The sequence below is a fragment of the Peromyscus californicus genome, unplaced genomic scaffold (genome assembly GCF_007827085.1).
Source record: "Peromyscus californicus insignis strain IS unplaced genomic scaffold, ASM782708v3 Scaffold_6__1_contigs__length_162567912, whole genome shotgun sequence".
Lineage (NCBI taxonomy): Eukaryota > Metazoa > Chordata > Mammalia > Rodentia > Cricetidae > Peromyscus > Peromyscus californicus.
The window spans coordinates 18518792-18537790 of NW_026294584.1; the positions used below are offsets into that span (position 1 = coordinate 18518792).

The 18999-nt window shown below is 38.5% G+C and overlaps 1 protein-coding gene across 1 annotated transcript in view; it reads left to right on the top strand.

Moving 5' to 3' along the window:
- The window catches only part of Vps50 (VPS50 subunit of EARP/GARPII complex), a 109574-nt gene that overhangs the window by 18389 nt on the left and 72186 nt on the right, over positions 1-18999 (top strand). Inside the window, exons 5-12 of the mRNA XM_052719185.1 lie at positions 1735-1788; positions 2801-2871; positions 3473-3590; positions 3898-3933; positions 5659-5741; positions 14114-14156; positions 15820-15918; positions 17831-17971. Of these exons, the coding sequence (XP_052575145.1) occupies positions 1735-1788; positions 2801-2871; positions 3473-3590; positions 3898-3933; positions 5659-5741; positions 14114-14156; positions 15820-15918; positions 17831-17971 (645 nt within the window). The remainder of the gene's footprint in view (positions 1-1734; positions 1789-2800; positions 2872-3472; positions 3591-3897; positions 3934-5658; positions 5742-14113; positions 14157-15819; positions 15919-17830; positions 17972-18999) is intronic.

Here is an 18999-nt window from a genome sequence, read left to right on the forward strand (position 1 = left end):
TGTGTTGTTCTATGTCGCTGCACTTTTCTTGCTGTTGCTTTGGTAGGTTTCCTTTTGGAGACTGAGGCGCTGTCTAGTTCCAGGATATACTCAAAGGGTTTAGAGCTTACCCCCAGGTTAGGAGGCACCTGTAGGTGCCTGCTTTGTCTCTATGACTTCCCTATCCAGGATTTTGTAGTGGAACATCTCTTAGTCTCAAAGTAAAAGTCTCACTTACAGTTGAAATATAGTAAAGAGAATGTAGAACTATGAATCAGAAAGTCATAGTTGTCACTATGTAACTGTGACAATGGGCAGCTTGCCTAACTTCACTGACTCTTGTTTTTCTTGTACAGTGATAGGTGGGCTCACATTTCCTTTAATGCTATGAAGTTCTGTGATTCTATACTTCCTTTGTGTGAAGCTGAACTTCTATGAAGTTCACTGGAAGATTAGTTAATGATACAGTGGTCTTGTAATTATTTTAGGCTAGAGTTTGGGTTTAACACATGATTGTTACTAACACATCTCCAAGTCAAGGAAATAAATGCTCCTCTTGTCTCTTACACACAGAGGAGCGCTAGGAGGTCTTGTTGGGGGTAGGGTAGCAGTGGTGTGTACAGTGCAGACTAACAGTAACCATACCACCAGTCTCCTTGTGAACTCAGCGGGATAAAATTAGAAGGGCTCTTTCTGCGCGTTGTACACATTTCCCTGTGGCAGATTTTGTGATGTAGAGCTAGAGCTTCCTGACTTCATTTTCTTATGGCTCCTCCTTGACACTTTCTTATGGGAATTGTGTTGTCTAACTTAAGCTATTGTTAGTCCTGCAGAGTCTTTAGAATTGTTAAAACAATATTGAGGATTAACATTGAGGTTTCTTCACTATCTGGTCTAAAGCTGTTTAAAGCTTGTTTGTGTTATCTTTAATGAAATACTTCTTAGACAAAAACAGTGTATATAGAAAATAGTTTACATCACTTCAAAGTTGTTATATGTAGATTAAACAAACATTAAAGGGTAAATGGAGTTATTTAATATGCTTCAAAGTTTGTCCTCATATGGCGTGGGGAAGGGGAGCTGACTGTGCACCCACTAAGTACCTGCCTGGCCCAAGCTTGGTACTAGATGTTATGAGTAGTTGAAAAGGCCCCTAAAGTTTAAGAGCCTTATGTTCAAAGTCATTTTATTATTAACCAGTGCACATTGATATTATTCATGGAGTTGGAGAACAAAACCTTCATAGTATTCTAACTAACCAACAAACCCAAACAAACTGATGAGGAACCCCATGTATTTTTAGCTTTTCAAAGTAGGGCAAGAAGTGACTTGTTTATTTTCTAATATGGTGTAAGCGGCAAGCAGCTTCTCTTCCCTACAGATGAATTATCTCTGAAAACTCAGTTAATTAAGTTTTATCTGAACAAATTCATTCATCTTTCCAAACCAGACCCTTCCCCTTGAAAATGATTGTGCTTTTCTTGGTGTTTGTTAAGTCAGAAAATGAAGCACATATTCCCAGCATTCATAGGGCCCGACATTGAGTTTCTAGTGAGGTTATGTCTTATGTTGCTGCTATGCTAATTTATACTTACTTCATAGCCTAGGTAAATGTTTACAGGATGATCATTCTAATACTGTTCCAGAAGTTATCACGGAGACTTGTATTACTGACTAAAGTTTGAAGTATATAGTATAATGGAAAGTGTGAGGGGGTTTTCATTATTTCTTCTATTTGATTGTATGTTCTTGTAGGTCTCTAAAAAAGTAGCAGATTTGATTCTTGAAAAACAGCCTGCTTATGTAAAGGTAGGAAACTCTTTGCCACTTATTGTAGTAAAATTTTAAAATTGGTTGGGTGACTTAATTGAAACTTAAGATATACAAAAGTTATTCTTTTGTCTGTATTCTATAGCAATATAGTGTGTGCCTGTGTACGCATATGTGTATGTGTATATTGTAACATTTTACTAAATTGAATATAGAAGAACCAATGAAAATTGCTCTCATGAACTTTGTGTCAGTTGTATACATTGGTAATTCAATCTGGGTCATTGTGAAAGTACATTGCTATTGGAACTCTGTATAGCTGGATCTCTGTCCTCACAAGAAACAGAGAGCCTTACATTGGAGAGAAGGTTTGTTGGATAAGAATGCTTGAGGCATATGCATGGGTTTGGATTCCAGTACCCATGTGAGGAGTTGGGTTGTTTATATGTGTGCCTCTAACTCCAGTGCTGTGGGACTTGGAGACAGAAGGATCACTGCAGCTTGCTGTTTGCCAGCCTAGCTCTGGGTTCAGTGTGAGACCCTGTCTAAAAGGACCATGAAAGAGTGACAGAGCAGGACATCCAGTATCCTCTGGCTTCTGTGTGCATGCACAATTTCTCATAGTGCACACATATATTGAAAAGGGAGGAAAAAAGAAATGAAAAGCTTTCAAAATTCATGGAAACCCCTTAGCAAACAGAAATCAGGTTTGTCATATCCTTAATTACATTGTAAAGTTATGTTGGGCAGAAACATACATAAATGGATATATTATTGGTATGTATTCCTTCCTGAAACAGATTGGATTTAGATTTCCTTCCAATACTGACTAAATATTTTGTCATTTGTCATTGTGGAAATCAATTGGAAGTAGGTATTTTAAATTAATTTTCATGTAATGTTCTAACAGTTTTCAAGTTGAAGTATCTTTGTTACTAGTTTGTTTTCAAAGCTGGCTTTTCTTTGAAAACACTAGAGTCTTTGCTAGAGTGTCCTTTGAGTAGGAAGACAGCAAATGCCTGAGACCATAATCTGTCTCCTCTTGGCACAGGAGCTTGAAAGAGTGACTTCGTTGCAGACAGGTCTTCAGCTGGCTGCTGTTATCTGCACAAATGGGAGGAGGTATTGCTTTCTATGAGTTTGTTCGCTAAGCTCAGAACTATTTCAAGAGCAGCTGTGAGATCTCTTGTTGATCCTGTGGTATTGTTGATATTGTTGATACCATAATATGTAGAGTACCTTTCAGTAAGCAGACAGGTAATCTAAACCTGCTGAATACCCACAGATTTCCTTATAGTTTAGAAAATCGATGAAACTAGTACTCCCACTGTTCGTAGTGAAGAACCAGTGCGTTCTCCCCGCCTCCCTCCCTCTCTCTGTTATAGGCTATTTTTGTAATATACAATAGAAACAGATTATAAGAAAAGAAAAAGAAACAACAAACACTATATCAGTTCCAGTTTTTTTTTTATTACTAGGTTTACAAATAATAAGATTATTCTGTCAACCTTTGCACTGTTTTGAGACGCCTGTTCTTAATCGCTGTACTTTGTTTACCATGGCCATGAGAGTTGATGGGTTGGCACCAGTCCACCCACCGTATGTGAGTGACGCTCCTCATTTCAGTAGTAACCCAGGTCTCTAGCTCATTGCTTGCCTAACTGCTGTGTGGGTAGTACTCCCGTCGCATAGGAAGTTCTCATGCTGTTGTTCCCATCCTCAGACACTTGAATATTGCGAAGGAAGGTTTTACTCAGGCCAGCTTGGGCCTTCTTGCAAATCAAAGGAAGCGTCAGTTGCTGATTGGACTTCTGAAGTCATTGAGAACCATAAAAACGTTGGTATGTATGAGTCACTTTTTAAAAATTAAAACTTGTAGACTAGAGAGATGGTTCAGTAATTAAGAGCCTAAACTGCTCTTCTAGCAGACGTGAGTTCAGTTCCCAGCACCCACTTTAGGTGGCTCACACCTGCCTGTGACTCTAGGTGGCATGGAGTCTAGAGCCTCTAGCCTCTTCAAGCACCTGCACTCACATGCTGATACTGCCCCACTCTTACGTACACATAATTTAAATTAAAAAAATCCTCAAAAAAGTAATAGTTTCAGAGTTGAAACAGATTTGACCTTTGATTTTTTTTCCTTTTCAGCAAAGAACTGATGTACGCCTAAGTGAAATGCTAGAGGTAAGCTAACAAACTTTGTAAATTTCTTGATGCTAAATTAATATTACAAAGAAAAATTATAGAGGATAAAATTCTGATTGAATTTGATTGGTATCTGCCATAAGGGGAACATTTAACAGGAAAGGTACTCGAGCCTTTTTTGTCAACATATTTGGAAAATGAAGTTTGTTTAGGAAAACATTTACTTTGTAGTGGCCTTTGCATGCTGGCTTTAGGCTTTTGCCTTTGTCCAAACAATCAAATTAAATTTCACAATGAACTTATAGAAGTGACTTCTGAAATGAGTAATATTTTCCTTATATTTGGTATTTCATATAGTAATTAGTTTCTTAAGCTAACCATCTGTTTCTCTTTGGTATTCTCTGTCACAGTAAGCCTTAATAAAGCATAATGACAAATATTATGGAAAATTGCACTTGATCTTCCTGGGATAAGTACTTTGTCATTGTCTTAGCGTCATGGTGTTTGGATTATATCTGCTGGATTTAAATACAAGCATAAAGAAATATTTTTGTGGTTTTCTGTATAACCAGTGTTACTTCTAAACTCTAACTACTCCACTAGGCTCTGAGACATCTATGGGAAATACTCATTTGACATTAAATTACTATTTGGCTAACAGCATGTTCTTAAGTTACTCTGTTAATTAGTTAATTACTATGACAAAATGCCTGAGAGAATAAACTAATAGAAGGGAAATTTCCCCTCAGGGTTTCCAGGTTTCAGTTTATGGTCACTTGGGTCTGTTGTTTTTAAGGCGGTGGTGAGGCAGTCCAGCATGGCAGAGGACCTAGCAGATACATATCACTTTACTCGTCTCTTGGCAGCCAGGAAGGGGAGAGGGGTGCTGAGGGGAGGGCACATCCGCAGTGACCTTCCTTCCAGTTGGCCCTACTTCTTGAAGACTGCACTACAGGCTGGCCACCAAGACTATCACATGGGACTTTGGGCTGTAGTTCAGTTTTAAGCTATGCAGTTATCAATATTTTTTCAGAAATATTTATTGATCGCTTGGTGGTAAAACAGTTGAAACTTACTTGTGAATAGAATTCTGTAGCTGGAATGTTTCTCTCCGGGTTCCGCCAAGCCCCCGCAGTCCTGCAGCCCACTTATAAAATAATCACTCAGAAGCTTATATTACTTATAAACTGTATGGTCATGGCTCAGGCTTGTTATCTAGTTCTTATATCTTAAATTAACCCATTCTGTTAATCTGTAAGTTGCCATGTGGCTCGTGGTTTACCGGTATCTTATCATCTGCTTCTTATCGCAGCTGCTAGCAGCAGCTCCTGACTCAGCCCTCCTGTTCCCAGAATTCTCCTCTCTCTTTGTCCCGCCTATACTTCCTGCCTGGCTACTGACCAATCAGTATTTTATTTATCAATCAGTCATCCATAGCAGAATGCAGACTGTTTGGCACATTTTTTAGAAACATTACAAGAAGATACCCAACAGCTAGAGAAAATCCTCCCTGGGAAGCAGCTCTGACTCTGTAAGTCATGCTCTGGGGAAGGTGTTACCCAGTATTCGAAGGAGCAGAGTAGTTGCACAGTTTTTCTCTATGTATATTTTAGACCTGAGGTTAGTTGTCTGTTGTGTTCGTCATCAGTCATTAGCAGTCTGCTGTTTGATTAGAGTCATATTGTTGGGTTATCAGCAGCAGTGTGTTCTTATCAGGCCGTTTAAGGTCCTGTTTCTAGTCTGATGTCTTCCACTCTGTCTTAGGAGGAGGACTACCCAGGAGCTATTCAGCTGTGCCTAGAGTGTCAGAAGGCTGCCAGCACTTTCAAACACTACAGCTGTATAAGGTAAGGCATTATATACATTTTAACCCGATTCTATTGTCAGTCATTTTATTTAGGGCCTGTTCAGCATATGATGTTAATAAGCATTGAGGCTTAATATGGAGTTCTTGGTTTAACACTTGTGTTCTTAATGGGCACTACAGTAAAGTAATGCACAGCTGTTAAGGTATGGAAGAGCAGATGCTTTTCAGTCCTTCCCCTTGTTACCTCTTGAAACTCTTTTCATGGTCTTTTCAGTCTTAGTGATGTCATTTGGTACACATAGGTGAGAATAAATCTGTTGCCATCTTCCTTGGATCTCTTGAGGACTACTCCTCTAAGCCAGTGGTTCTCAGCTTGTGGGTCGTGACCCCCTTGGGGTCATTTCACAGATATTTAATATCAGATGGCCTGCATCTCAGATATTTACACTGTGATTCATAGCAGTAGCAAAATTACTGTTAGGAAGTAGCAATGGAGTAATTTTATGGTTGGGGGTCACCACAACATGAGGAACTGTACTAAAGGTTGCAGCATTGGGAAGGTTGAAAACCACTGGACTAAGCTTTGTCCATCATGGAAATAGTGAGAGTATTATTTCAGCTTGTTTTAAAGATCCAGATGGTTCAAATGGTTAGTCTTTTGGAAAATTTAAATATTATTTCAGTTTATATAATAACCATCTTTGTGGTATTTAATGATTGCATTTTAATGTGTTTTGCTTCTTGTTTGAAGTGGATATTTTAAAAATATACAATACTGAACTGGCTGCCATTATTAACTGTCATTATTAAAAAGTTTGACAACAGCATTTCCACTTAACTGGATTATCTAAGTGAATATAGAATTTCCTCTAGTATGTTGACTAAACTCAGGAGTTCCTTTCTTCCCTTCTCCCTCCATTCTTTTTAATATTTTTGCTTTGCAAAGGTGGGAATTGAACCCAGGGCCTTGCAAAGATACTTGGAACCTTCTGACATGTTCTGAGTTCCAAAAAAAGCATAGAGTGCCCATTTAGTTATTTTTTTGGTACATTTGTTACGGTGGTAATAACTTGGCTTTGGGAGGCGGTTGTGTGTCTACTGAGTGCTTATACCAGGTTCTTTGCTTTGAATGTGGAGGGACTGTGGGGGCCATACACAGTGCAGCCAGTACAAACCTTTGTGTGCTCTTGCATGGACCGGATAGGGCTAGAACTGGGCATGCAAAGTCAACAGTGCCCATGCACTAGGAGCACTGAGATCTCACCTTCCTCCAGGAGTCGCCCTTGGGGTCTCCTAGGAGGACCTGAAGGAAGAAGGGACTGAGGGATTGTTAGGACAAAATAAAGAGCTATGGATGAGAAATTCCTACACCATGAGTGCAATCTTAATTTTATTTGCCAGGCAAAATGAGGACTGAGAATATCTGTTGTATTTATCAACAAAGCAGTCATAACCAACCATTTTGGGGTCAGATTTAGGGAGAGTTGGCTAAAGTGGAGGTGTAAAATGAGGAAATTTTGTGAAAACACGTGGAATTAAGAAAGAAACTTGAATATTTGGAAGATGATGGAAAAGAGTAAGAACTGGAAAGTAAAATAAAACATAAAATGCCAGGACTTTGCAAGGGTTGACTTTACAAAGGTCACTGTCTATTACAGGAGGAAAAGGTGAGCATAGAATTTGGAAGCAGGAAATTGAGGAAGCTGGTTAGCTGTTGAAACTATACTTTCCATTAATTAAAAATTCTATTTTAGTTATGCTAAAGTAAATGTCTTATATAACAAGATTTGGCTGTAAAATGTCTGAAAGTAATTCCGATTTGGGCTTTTTAAAGTTAATAGGAAGTGCCTCTCAAGGACTTTTATATATTAGTGGATATTGTGATACACGGAAGGGGTGTTATCAGACATGAAATTGAAAGTGATCTGAATGACAGTCTCAATTAATAGTTGCTTGGTCTTAGAAAGCACACATTGTTTGTATACGTGAGAGAGAGTGATGTGTGTGAGGCTTGTCTTTTTCTATAAATGGGTAGAGGTGCACTTGTATGTGCCAAGAAAGTTGGGGTCGTATGTAGATAGAGTTTTCCTGCCTGGCCCACAGTCAGGACAAATCTCTATCACCTGCCAGTCAGTCCCACAGCTGCTCAGACCTGACCAAGTAAACACAGAGACTTATATTGGTTACAAACTGTATGGCTGTGGCAGGCTTCTTGCTAACTGTTCTTACAGCTTAAATTAATCCATTTCCATTAATCTATACCTTGCCACGTAGCTCGTGGCTTACCGGCATCTTCACATGCTGTTTCTCATCGTGGCGGCTGGCAGTGTCTCTCTGACTCAGCTTTCCACTTCCCAGCTTTATTCTCCTCCTTGTCCCGCCTATACTTCCTGCCTAGCCAATGGCCAATCATTGTTTTATTTATTGACCAATCAGCAACACATTTGACATTCAGAACATCCCACAGCAGTCGTATGAGTTCACCCTAGTTCCCTAAGAAAACTGCTGAATGGAGTTGGGTTTTTACCATATGATTTCTCTAACTGTGCAGCTCTGTAGGGCTGTTTGCTCTCTGCCCATAGGAGCACAGTTTGCTTTGTCCTGCCTAGCTCTGCCACTTCCCATTTCACTCCATCTCTCCATGCTACTCCTTGTTCCTGTTTGGGAGAAACATATGTTTCTTTCTTTTTAAGAAATAGTTACTCAATTTTGAGATTGATTTATAGTTTGATGTATTAACAGTTACATATTTATGGAGTACAAAGTGATACTGTAATTTCCCTATATAGCATGGAATGATTAAATCAATCCAGTTAACCTATTATGACCTTAATATTTGATTTTCTGTGATTAAAAACATTTGAGTTTTTATTTCTATAGCAATATTGAAATAGACTGTCTTCAGTTAGTGACATTCTGTCTTTTGTGCAACAGATCTCTAAAATGCAGAACTTGCTCTGTGTTACTAAGGCTTTGTATCCTGTGATGATCCAGTGAATCCCCAGTGTGTAGACCTGAGAATCAGTAAAAAACAATTTGATACTCTATTAATCTTAGGAGTAATATTTAATTTACAATTGAATCTCTATACTCGAATTTTAAGTACTATTTAAGTCTTTGATTCTTGTTGAATACTAGAGAATCATTAATATTCTCCTATGATTATTTATTTGTATTTATCCATTTATTTTTTTATTCATCCATCTAGCTATCATCTTTCTATCTCTCTCTCTCTCTCTCTCTCTCTCTCTCTCTCTCTCTCTCTGTCTCTATCTCTGTCTCTATCTCTATCTATTTTGAGACAGAGGTTGCCAGGAACTTGCCATGTATGTAGGCTGGTCTCAAACTTGTGCCTCTGCATCCCTAGTGTTGGGATTGAAGGTGTGTGCTACCATGCCTGCCTCATGAACTACTTCATGATTTAGAACATTTCTGCATTCTGATAGATTTTTTTTTTTAAGTTTCAGTTAAGTTTGTATGAACCATGTATCCCCATGTCTTAATTTGGTCTTGATTGTTTGAGGGTTCTAGTCACATGACTCCTTGATTTGAAGTAAAATGGAAAGATTGAGGTTGAGCAAAGAGGTCTAGTGGCCTAAGAGGAGGTGCAGAGTAGATTAGAGACAACTTGGGCTGACTCTTAAGGTTCTGAAAGCAGGAAAACTAGAATTCACAGTTTGCTTTTACGTAAGGAAACTGGCCCTGTGTGAGAGACCTCACCTAAGATGCCTGCAGTTTAACAGTCACTGTTCCAAGTGAGACTTGAGGCACTCCGTTGGCTACAGAGTAAAAGGCAGCAAGCGCCTCTTCTGTGTCTTTGTTGAGATGTGCTGTTTCAGAATCCTTAATAAAATAAACTATAATACCAATTTTGTTCACTTTATGACTGACAGAGAACCTCTGCAATGTTATTTGAAAATTCTTGAGTTGATTGACATGGAGCCATATAGTTGAAATTTACTGGGAATAAGATTCACAATGTGCTTATGTTAAAGTGTATCTGAATGAAGTATTTAATTTCTTTTTCACTTGAAATTTATCTAAATCAGTTTCAAGGAAAGTTGTCCCTAAAGTCATAACTACTTTATTACTTTTTATTTCATTGGAGAGAAACTTCTTGGCAGACCCTGAGAGCTCTGTGTTATGTGTGGGAAGTTTGTGAACTAGTTTGTTCAGTACCGCACTTTACCATAACACAATGTTTAAAGACTCCTATATGTTTTTTCTCAGACTATGATCTCGACAGTTTTCCGAACTTCAGTTATATGGTAAATGTCCACAGCTTTTAGCTATGGACACATCTGTGCTGAGGATTTTCCTTCTTTGTTTTCCCAAATCGCTACGAATAAGAATTCATAACGTTTGGAGATGTTTGACTATTTAGCATCCTTCGGTGTGGACTTCACACTTTGTTCTGATTGATTGTGTTAAGTTAGGCAGGGGACTTCTGGACGAAGTGAGGACAGAGATACGATTATAGCCAAAGTCAGCTTCTCAGTTCTGCTGTGTAGTCTTCACACCTGCCTTGGGAGGTTGGAGAGACACTCCATGGCTTCTCAGGGTTGTTGGTCTAGTTTACAGTGTTGGAAAGTTAGGTCTTCTTTGAGGCTTGTGGATAAATTCTCCTTCCCATGAGTAGATTTGGAACCCTCTAGGGTGGCTCTAAACTAAACAGACTAATGTTTTCATGGACCATGGATATAAACTATAAATTTTGGAATTCCATTTACTTATATTCATTCTAAAAGTCTTAGAACTTGCCCAAACCACATAGAAAGATGTGATAATTGAGTCACAGGTGGTCAGTATGTGTTAGACTCAGGAAATCCTAGAGCTAGAAGTCTTTTGGCGTTAGCCTACTTTCTATACAGACTGATGCCCGGAGATCTTAAGGGAATTGACTTGAAACCAGAGCAGGCACAAAGTTCAGCCCAACGCTGATTTTCTGTATACTATCTTGTCTTTTTGTATCATCAGATTTGTATAAAGGTTTGATTTATTTTCAGTCTTCCTAAGATGTGTGTGTGTGTGTGTGTGTGTGTGTGTGTGTGTGTGTGTGTAGAGCAGGTACATAAAAGCACTTAATTAGTTATTTATGGGTACATTATCTTTACGTTTTTCTCTAGTGATGCCTGGACTCAGCAGAAGCATTCAGTCCATTCTGTTGGGCTTGCAGAGAGCTTTTAAAAGCTCTTAGCCTTCCATCTTAGAACTAGTGTTTTTTTTTTTTTTTTTTAAACCACAATGTAGCTTTTATTTATCAAAATGTTTATGGGTAAATCTTTTTAATATACTTTGATTAAGTGACTAAAATGACTTGAACTCAGCATTTCTAAGTGATACCCAAGGACTTCTTTAAAAGCTGCATAACTAATGCCCACTCCTTTATCACTCATTTCTCTCTGTATATTTAATTAGTAGTCAATTGTGGGCAAACTGCAGTTGGAGATTTTGAGAGCCTCTTTAATAAAATGAAATTGATTTCTAGATTTTATATTTATAGGCTTCTACATGCTGTTTACATATCATGCTCACAGAAAGAGAATGTTGCAGCTATAAATAAGAACTGCAGTAAAACAACAGCTAGATTTACAATTTTACAAGTAACCATTTTTATAGTGACTGCATAGTATGAATGGATTCAGAGACGCTTCTTTTCCTCCAAGTGAGACTGTTCCCTAAAAGGAAGTGATTACCAGTTCTGCAATGCCACCGTGTTGTCATTCTTGCTCTCTGTCGCTCTGGCTCCAGCTCCAGCTCAGGCTCACATGGCAGAGGAGAGGCTCTAGGTTTAGCTCTGCCTATTTCTCTGTTGCCGAAGCACCTGCAGACCCAGAGTCTAATGGGCTGTTTTGCTTCTCCTTCTCCTTCTGTCTTTATGATCTTAGGTATTAAAGTAGAAATGGGAGCTAAAATGATTTTTCTTGGCATTGCAGATATGACCCACAGATTTTTGTTTGGCCAAGTCAGGTAGTGAGTTTAGGCCTGGGGAGTCACTGAGGAAGGACTTGTCTCCTGGAGGCACAGTCACAGTCCCCATTGTTTAATAGAGGGGACGATGAACAGAGTAATGATATCTTTGGGGAACAGAAGTGAGCAGAAGAGAATCTCCTAGAGAAGATGACGTTTGGGACTGGAAAGCTAGGTGGGTGTTTGGTAGAAGAGGTATTCTAGTTGTGAGAACTGTGAGCAGGAATAGAGGTTGTGAAAGTCTGGGGTTTGGTCAGGGAAGTGCGTGCAGTCCATATAGATAAAGGATAAAGCATTGAAAAGTGAATGGGAAGTCCAGGGTCTCACACTCCACGCTGACTTTTGCTTTGTCCTTACTTTTTGGGAAGCTACCAAAGTGTATATTGAACATGGGACGTTGTTGTCATCTTACTTTTGATTTAGGTACTGCAAACTTCCTTGTGTTTAAGAACCAGGCAGGCAACAACAATGTGAAAGTGTGGATAAAGACCACAGGGCGTAGGGCAGGAGGGCTCATGGGCTGGGAAGAGCTTGTTCTGGAGGGGTTATTTATTTATTTATTTATTTATTTATTTATTTATTTATTGAAGAAAATCTGCATTCTGCTTATAAGTATTTCTTTAACCTATCACTGTGGATCCTAACATGAGTCAGTTCTGGCTAGAGATCTGAATATTTCTAAGGCATAAACCCTGAAATGCTGGGGGCTTAAGGATCTAGTTTTGCTCACTATTGGTTTTACCAGAGAATTTAACTGCCAGCATCTGAGTTTAGGTGAAAAAATATATATGATAAGCATGGTATGTTTTTAAAAAAGTAAAATTTTCTCTGTAGGTTTGAACATTTATCCTTCAGAGTGTCAAAGACTTCATGCTGCTGGGTTTCCTTTCTGGTGGATTGCTTTGTACCTTTATGGCTGTCTGTATACCTGGCTCCTTACGGTGTTAGCTCCTTGGTGTGCATTGAGAGGCTCTGGAAGGAGCAAGACAAGGAGCCCATGTAGGTCTATAGTATGAGAATAGGGTTGTCAAGGGTGCTTTGGCAATGAATGTTCCTCTTTATTAAAAAAAATTATAAAATTCTTCCAGAGGCTAGTGACATCAGAAGTAAACTTTCTTCTTCTTTTGTATGTTTTTCTGCCCTTCAGCTACTAGAGTGCTTTGATCTTATGCATGGTGAATTGTGCATTGTGATCCTCCCTATTTGCATGGTCTACTAGGAATTTGAGAGCCAAGTTTATCATTAGCAGATAACATTGGAAAAAAAACCTAAGATTTCAGTGTGTTGAACTAAATCTTATACTCATTCTTATTACTTTAAAAAATTTGTCAGTGTTTTTTTGAGATTGAATTTATTTTATTGGACTTCAGAGACCCTTTTTTGATAATATATAATTAAAATAGTATCAACTTGAAGATTTTTGTCTGTTACAAATAGGCTCCGAGAATTGTGTGTTCACTTTGAGTAGATGTGTGCACAGCCCTGTAACAGCTGAGAGATAGCCTGCCTGAGTGTGGACCGCAGTAGCCTTTAAAGTTTTCCAGAGAGCTTATTAGAATATTCCCCTCTTTCAAGCATTGCTTGAATGTTCCATTTGTTGCACATCCAGCCAGAGTTGGAGGATGCAATCTTGATTTAAAAGTATCTTCTGGCCATTCTGCTTGTTACTTTGCTGTCTTTCATAGCTGCTTTTCCAGAATGACTGATGGACTCAAGTGCCACTTATTGTTTTATTTTGTTTCTGTGCATTTGAATATCCCCTTTGCCAAGTGTCTGTTGGAGCCATTTGCCATATGTCCCCTCCATCCTTTGTCCTTTCAGCCTCACAGTCTCATTGCTGTGACTTTACAATGAGGCGTTGCTAACCTTGTCCTGTGAGATTGTCTCAGCTGCTCTTAGCTCTTAAGTTGCTACAGAGACTTAGAAGCCACTTACTGGTTCCTCCAAATAAAGAAGGCTTGCTCAGCTTTTGATTAGAGTTGGTTGTTATAGGAGATCACTTTGGTGAGCACATTGGTGGAGATTTTATCTGTTACCATGCTGTGCTCTGTCATGTATTTAAGCCTAGTTTACTTCAGCTTGGCATTGTATTACATAGCTTTTGTTAACCTTTCTAGGTATATGGTCCCATTCAATTGTATTTTTAAAAAGTTTGTTTTCTATTTCTTTATTCCTGTGTTGTAAAAATTAACTTTATTTGTGAAATTTTACTTTTTATTTAATTATGCCTTTTAATTTTAAAATGTACTGTGAACTTTTAATTCTTAATTCTCTATAGATTCTTTAGTTATTTCTTTCTCTTATCTAACTGTACTGCTTGCCATCAGTAGCCCATATTACTGCACATACTGTAGGTACTGGCTTGTTCTTCACTCATCAGCCATATTTACTTAGCATTTAATCTTTAAAAACAGATACCTCTAACACTCTTTTCTTTGGTAGTGAGCTGAATTCAAAGCTGCAGGATACTTTGGAACAAATTGAGGTAAGGAGCTTTACAACAAGTTGGGCAGCATTTTCCTTTTGGGGGTGTTTGTCCAGGTAGTCACAGCATTCTTTTCTGTGTTTGTTTTGTTTCTCTCACCCCTAGATCACTACATTCAAATCTCTTGTGTTTTATTTGAAATGTCCATGTATAGTCAGAGTAATTCACTTGTAAACTAAATAATGTTTCTAGAATTAGGGGCCTGAAGGCAGAATTTGGAAATGTCACTGTTTCTAGAAATAGTAATCTCTAAACTGGAGATAGATGTGTTGTCATGTTGTAGTATAATAGAAACACTTTCCACAGTAATTTATAAATTACTTATCCTTTGGCCCAGTAACTTGATTTCATTGTAATTATTAACTGGTTAAAAACCCTCCTAAATTCCAGAACCTCCTAATACCATGTTCAGATTAAAAATGTAGAAGTAGGAAGAAAAGGGTTTATCATGCAGCTTCCTCATCCTCCTGCTTACATCAGAATCCTCCTGCCTTGTTGGCAGTATTTCCAAAGCAGGGGGCTCATTTTAATAAGCAATAAGTTACTGGATTCTCTTCTTACCTTTTGCTTTCCTGGTTCGGGTACCATAATTGTACAAGTTAGATTGTCAGATGACCTTTTGTTAAAGAAGTCCTTGTTCATAAATAGTTATTTGCTAATTATAACAATGTCTGTTTGTTTGTTAATCACAAAAGCAACTGACTTGAATTCTGTAAGTAAATAGTACTCAATATTTTTAATGAGGACTTTCTGTTGAGAACTCAGTATTTATTCAGTCTTTTTTTTTTTTTTTTCTCTTTTCTTTTGCTACTTTGAGTCAGGGTTACTGTGTGTAACAGCTCTGGCTGTCCTGGAACTCGCTCTGTGGACCAGGCTGACCTGGAACTCAGAGATCCACCTGCCTCTACTTCCCAAGTGCTGGGATAAAAGGCATGTGCCACCACTGCTGGGCTCTCTATTAATTCTTAATACAAAATATTATTATATGCATGTAGAAAAATCATTGTTTAAAAATGAAATCATTGTAATAGAAACTCAATAAAAAGTACATTTAAGATGGAAAAGCTAGCTGGGCAATGGTGGTGCATGTCTTTAATCTCAGCACTCAGGAGGCAAAGGCAGGTGGATCTCTTGAGTTTGAGGCCAGCCTGGTCTATAGAGCTAGTTCCTTGAAACTCTGTCTTGAAAAACCAAAAAAAAAAAAAAAAAAAAAGAATAACTTAATTGGGTGTGTATTTTCAAAGTCAGTGTTTGGTTGAGAATTACTTTTTCTTGATTGCAAAGTGATTGTTGTATTATTTTTTTATAGCCCCATACATTCAGTTTATATAATTATGCAATTTTAGCAGATCTTTGAGGAAATATAAAGCTAAGAAATACTATAAAGTAAGGTCTCTTGAAAAACTAAACTTACTTTGTTTTTTTCTGAAATGCATAGGTTTCAAGGCAAATAAATTGATAATAATGCTAATTTTTTTATATAAAACTTAAATATAAAACTTAATTAAATGGCTGATTATAATTTACTTATACTTGGTTTTGACTAATCCAGTATAATGGCAAATAGTTATTAATTATGAAGGAAGGGAAGGTAGTCTTAATATTTTCTTTCCATTGCTTGAAAACAGTTTCCTCATCACCTCTTTTTCTATTGATTGCATAGGAACAATTGGATGTAGCTCTTTCCAAAATCTGCAAGAATTTTGACATTAATCATTATACCAAGGTTCAGCAAGCTTATCGACTTCTTGGAAAAACACAGGTTAGTTCTAAACAGAGTTCATAATTAGGAACCCATCAACCTTCATGACTGAGTCTGAATATTACCAATGTGGTCCTTACAAAATTTCATTTAAAGTATATTTTAGTGCTGAATTAATAGGGGTAACATGATATTAACAGAGTCTCAGAGTGTAAATAATGTGACTGAAACAGGCTAAAAGTTTGTTTTGAATGATGTTTCCCAGGTTTAATATTTTCACAATTTTCTGTAGAATTTAAGAAAGTATATTATACTTGAGAGACTGAGACAGGAAGACTGCACACCAAGGGAAGTTTGGGCTGCACAGCAAAAATCAAACCTGTTTTCAAACAAACAAACAAACAAACATTGGCAAAGGAAGGAAAGAAAAGTACAAGCAAATCAAATTCAATGAGAGATTACATGTAGTGTTTTGTACCTTAAGTCTTGGTCCTCTGATGTGCATCTTAATCTGGGGCTTTGTTTGTTCCTAGATAGCCTAGCCTGACTCCCTCAAATGGTATATAAGCTGTTGCTCATTGGGTACATTTATCTGTCAGATAGGTCCATTCATCTAGCAGATTTCCCCAATACCGACGCTTGCCATGTAATATGCACTCGTTATCCCAAGTCTTCCATGAAAAACATGAAACAAGGGTCATGCATGTCCTCTGTGTCTAGGATGATGCATGTATTCAGTCAACTTTTAAACATGATAGACACAAGCTTTATTTCTTTTTCTTTCTTTTAAATGGTGCCGTGTTTTGGAAGGAAATTTAAGACTTTTACGAAATGTTTTAAATTCTGTTTACCATTTAAAGTGCCTACTTTTTGTATCTTGTTAATTTCCATTATCTTAAGCCGTGTCTTGGGAAAACTGCAAGAAGAAAGTCACTTGGCTTTTCTGAGTGGCATGTGTAAAGACCTTTGGAAATAGAATTATGACTTTTAATTTCCTCCATAAGATTGTTTTGTGTTCATTAAATATATATTTGTACCTACTTGCCATATTGCTCCAGGTGCCAGAAAATAGACTATCATATATGTTCTGTTCTGGTGAGGGATGCTGTCTTATTCAGTGTTCTATTGCTGTGAAGAGCCACCATGACCAAGACAACTCTTATAACAGAAGACATTTAATTGAGGGTTTGCTTATAGTTTCAGAGGGTTAGTTCATTGTTACCATGATGGGGAGCATGGCAGCGTGCAGACAGACATGAAGCTGGAGAAGTAGCTGAGAGCTTCACATCCTGATCTGTAGACAGCAAGCAGAGAGGGGGGTCTAGGTCTGAGTCAGGCTTTTTGAAACCTCAGACCCCACCCCCAGTGACACACCTCCAAGACCACACTTACTCCAACAAGGCCAAATCTCCTAATCTTCTAATCCTTTCAAACAGTTCCACTTCCTGATGACTAAGCATTCAAACATATGAGCCTATGGGGGCCATTCTTAGTTCAGACCACCACATATACACATGTTAAGTTTGTAAGTGAAGATGCTGTCAGGTGCTGTAGGAAATGCTACAAAGAACCATAACCAGAGAAAGCAAAAAGAGTGGTGAGAAGTGCTGATTTCAATAGGTTGGTCAGGAAGCTGACCATTGAGGAATGTCCTGAACAGTATAAGAGAGTGTGTATCTGGTAGGACAGAGGACACAGAGCTACAACTATAAATGACATGGTTGAGAATGGACAAGAGTACCAGTTAGAAAACAGAGCAGGAGCAGTTTCACAATTGACACTCAGCCTGAGTCGGGGGATGCCGTGGCTATGTGAGAGCTTCTTTGCAAACAGTCTATACCGTAGTTAATTATAAGGATGATAATGATCTCTGTGTTATAGTTATAGTTGATGAGGGTTTTCTTCTGTGTTTTGTCAAATCATTTGACATTTATTAAGACTATGAATTACATCATTTATTTTTCTTTCCTAGACTGCAATGGATCAACTTCATATGCACTTCACTCAAGCCATTCACAACACTGTGTTTCAAGTTGTGCTTGGCTATGTGGAGCTGTGTGCAGGAAACACAGATACAAAGTTCCAGAAGCTGCAATATAAAGACCTCTGTACGGTATGCGTTCCTTTCACCACTGTTCTTCACTCCCTTCGGTTTTAAGGCAGTAGCTCCCCACTTCTTTGTACCTACTCTCCGAAGATGCCACTGAAGTCAAAAACAAACATGTTTATCTTCTTTTTCTTTCCCAATGTGGTGCTTCATACAAGGCAGGTCAGGAGTGGACGTATTGAGAGTGTGCTTTAGCAGGAGGCTTGGCTGACATAGCTCGGAATGTGAAGAACAGAGGCTGACTGCTGGAAATGGTAGTGTCAGTTGCTTTTACAGGGCAGGTTGGGGAGCAGCAGAACCACAGACAGAAACCAGGCATCTCTTAGCTACTCATCCTTTTGGTTTTTAAAGCATCTCACTCTATAGCCCAAAGTAGTCTTGAGCTTGTGATTCCCTCCCTTAGTCTCCTGAGCTTCAGAGCTGTGGGCACATGCCACCACCTTAGCTTGTTTGGTTCCTGTTAAATGTCAGGTGCCTTGTTGAGACCGTTGGATGAAAGAGCTCAGGCAGGTCAGGGCTGCAGCTGCAGAATTGGAAGTCATTAGAATCTGCTTGTAGTTAGAGCCCTGAGACCAGAAACGATTGAGGAAAGGGTGAAGGGAGATGAAGAAAACATTAAGCTGTTGGCTTTGTGGCATTCTGGGTCTAGGTTATGGAAAGGGGATAAAGAATCTGAAAAAGTAGCTGGCAGGGTGGGAGGGCAGCGAAGAGGGTGGTGTCACAGCAGTGTGCAAGAAGGGTTTGGAGGATGGCGCTGGACGCTGAATGCAGTGGCAATGCATGGGCCCAGTGGCTGCAGTGTGGATGCCATTGTGTACCGTGGTCACTCATTCCAGCTTGGTCTCTCCTGGACAGTGTGAGCCTCTTCAGACTTCAGAGAAGGAAACGCTAACACTTCTAGAACGTAGATAGCTGCTTTAAAAAATATTCCAGGAATTAGCATGAAGAATCAACTAATCTTCACTCTTCAACAAGTTCATGTAAAGTACAGGACACGGACACACACATGTCTTTTGGGAACTGGAGAAATTTTC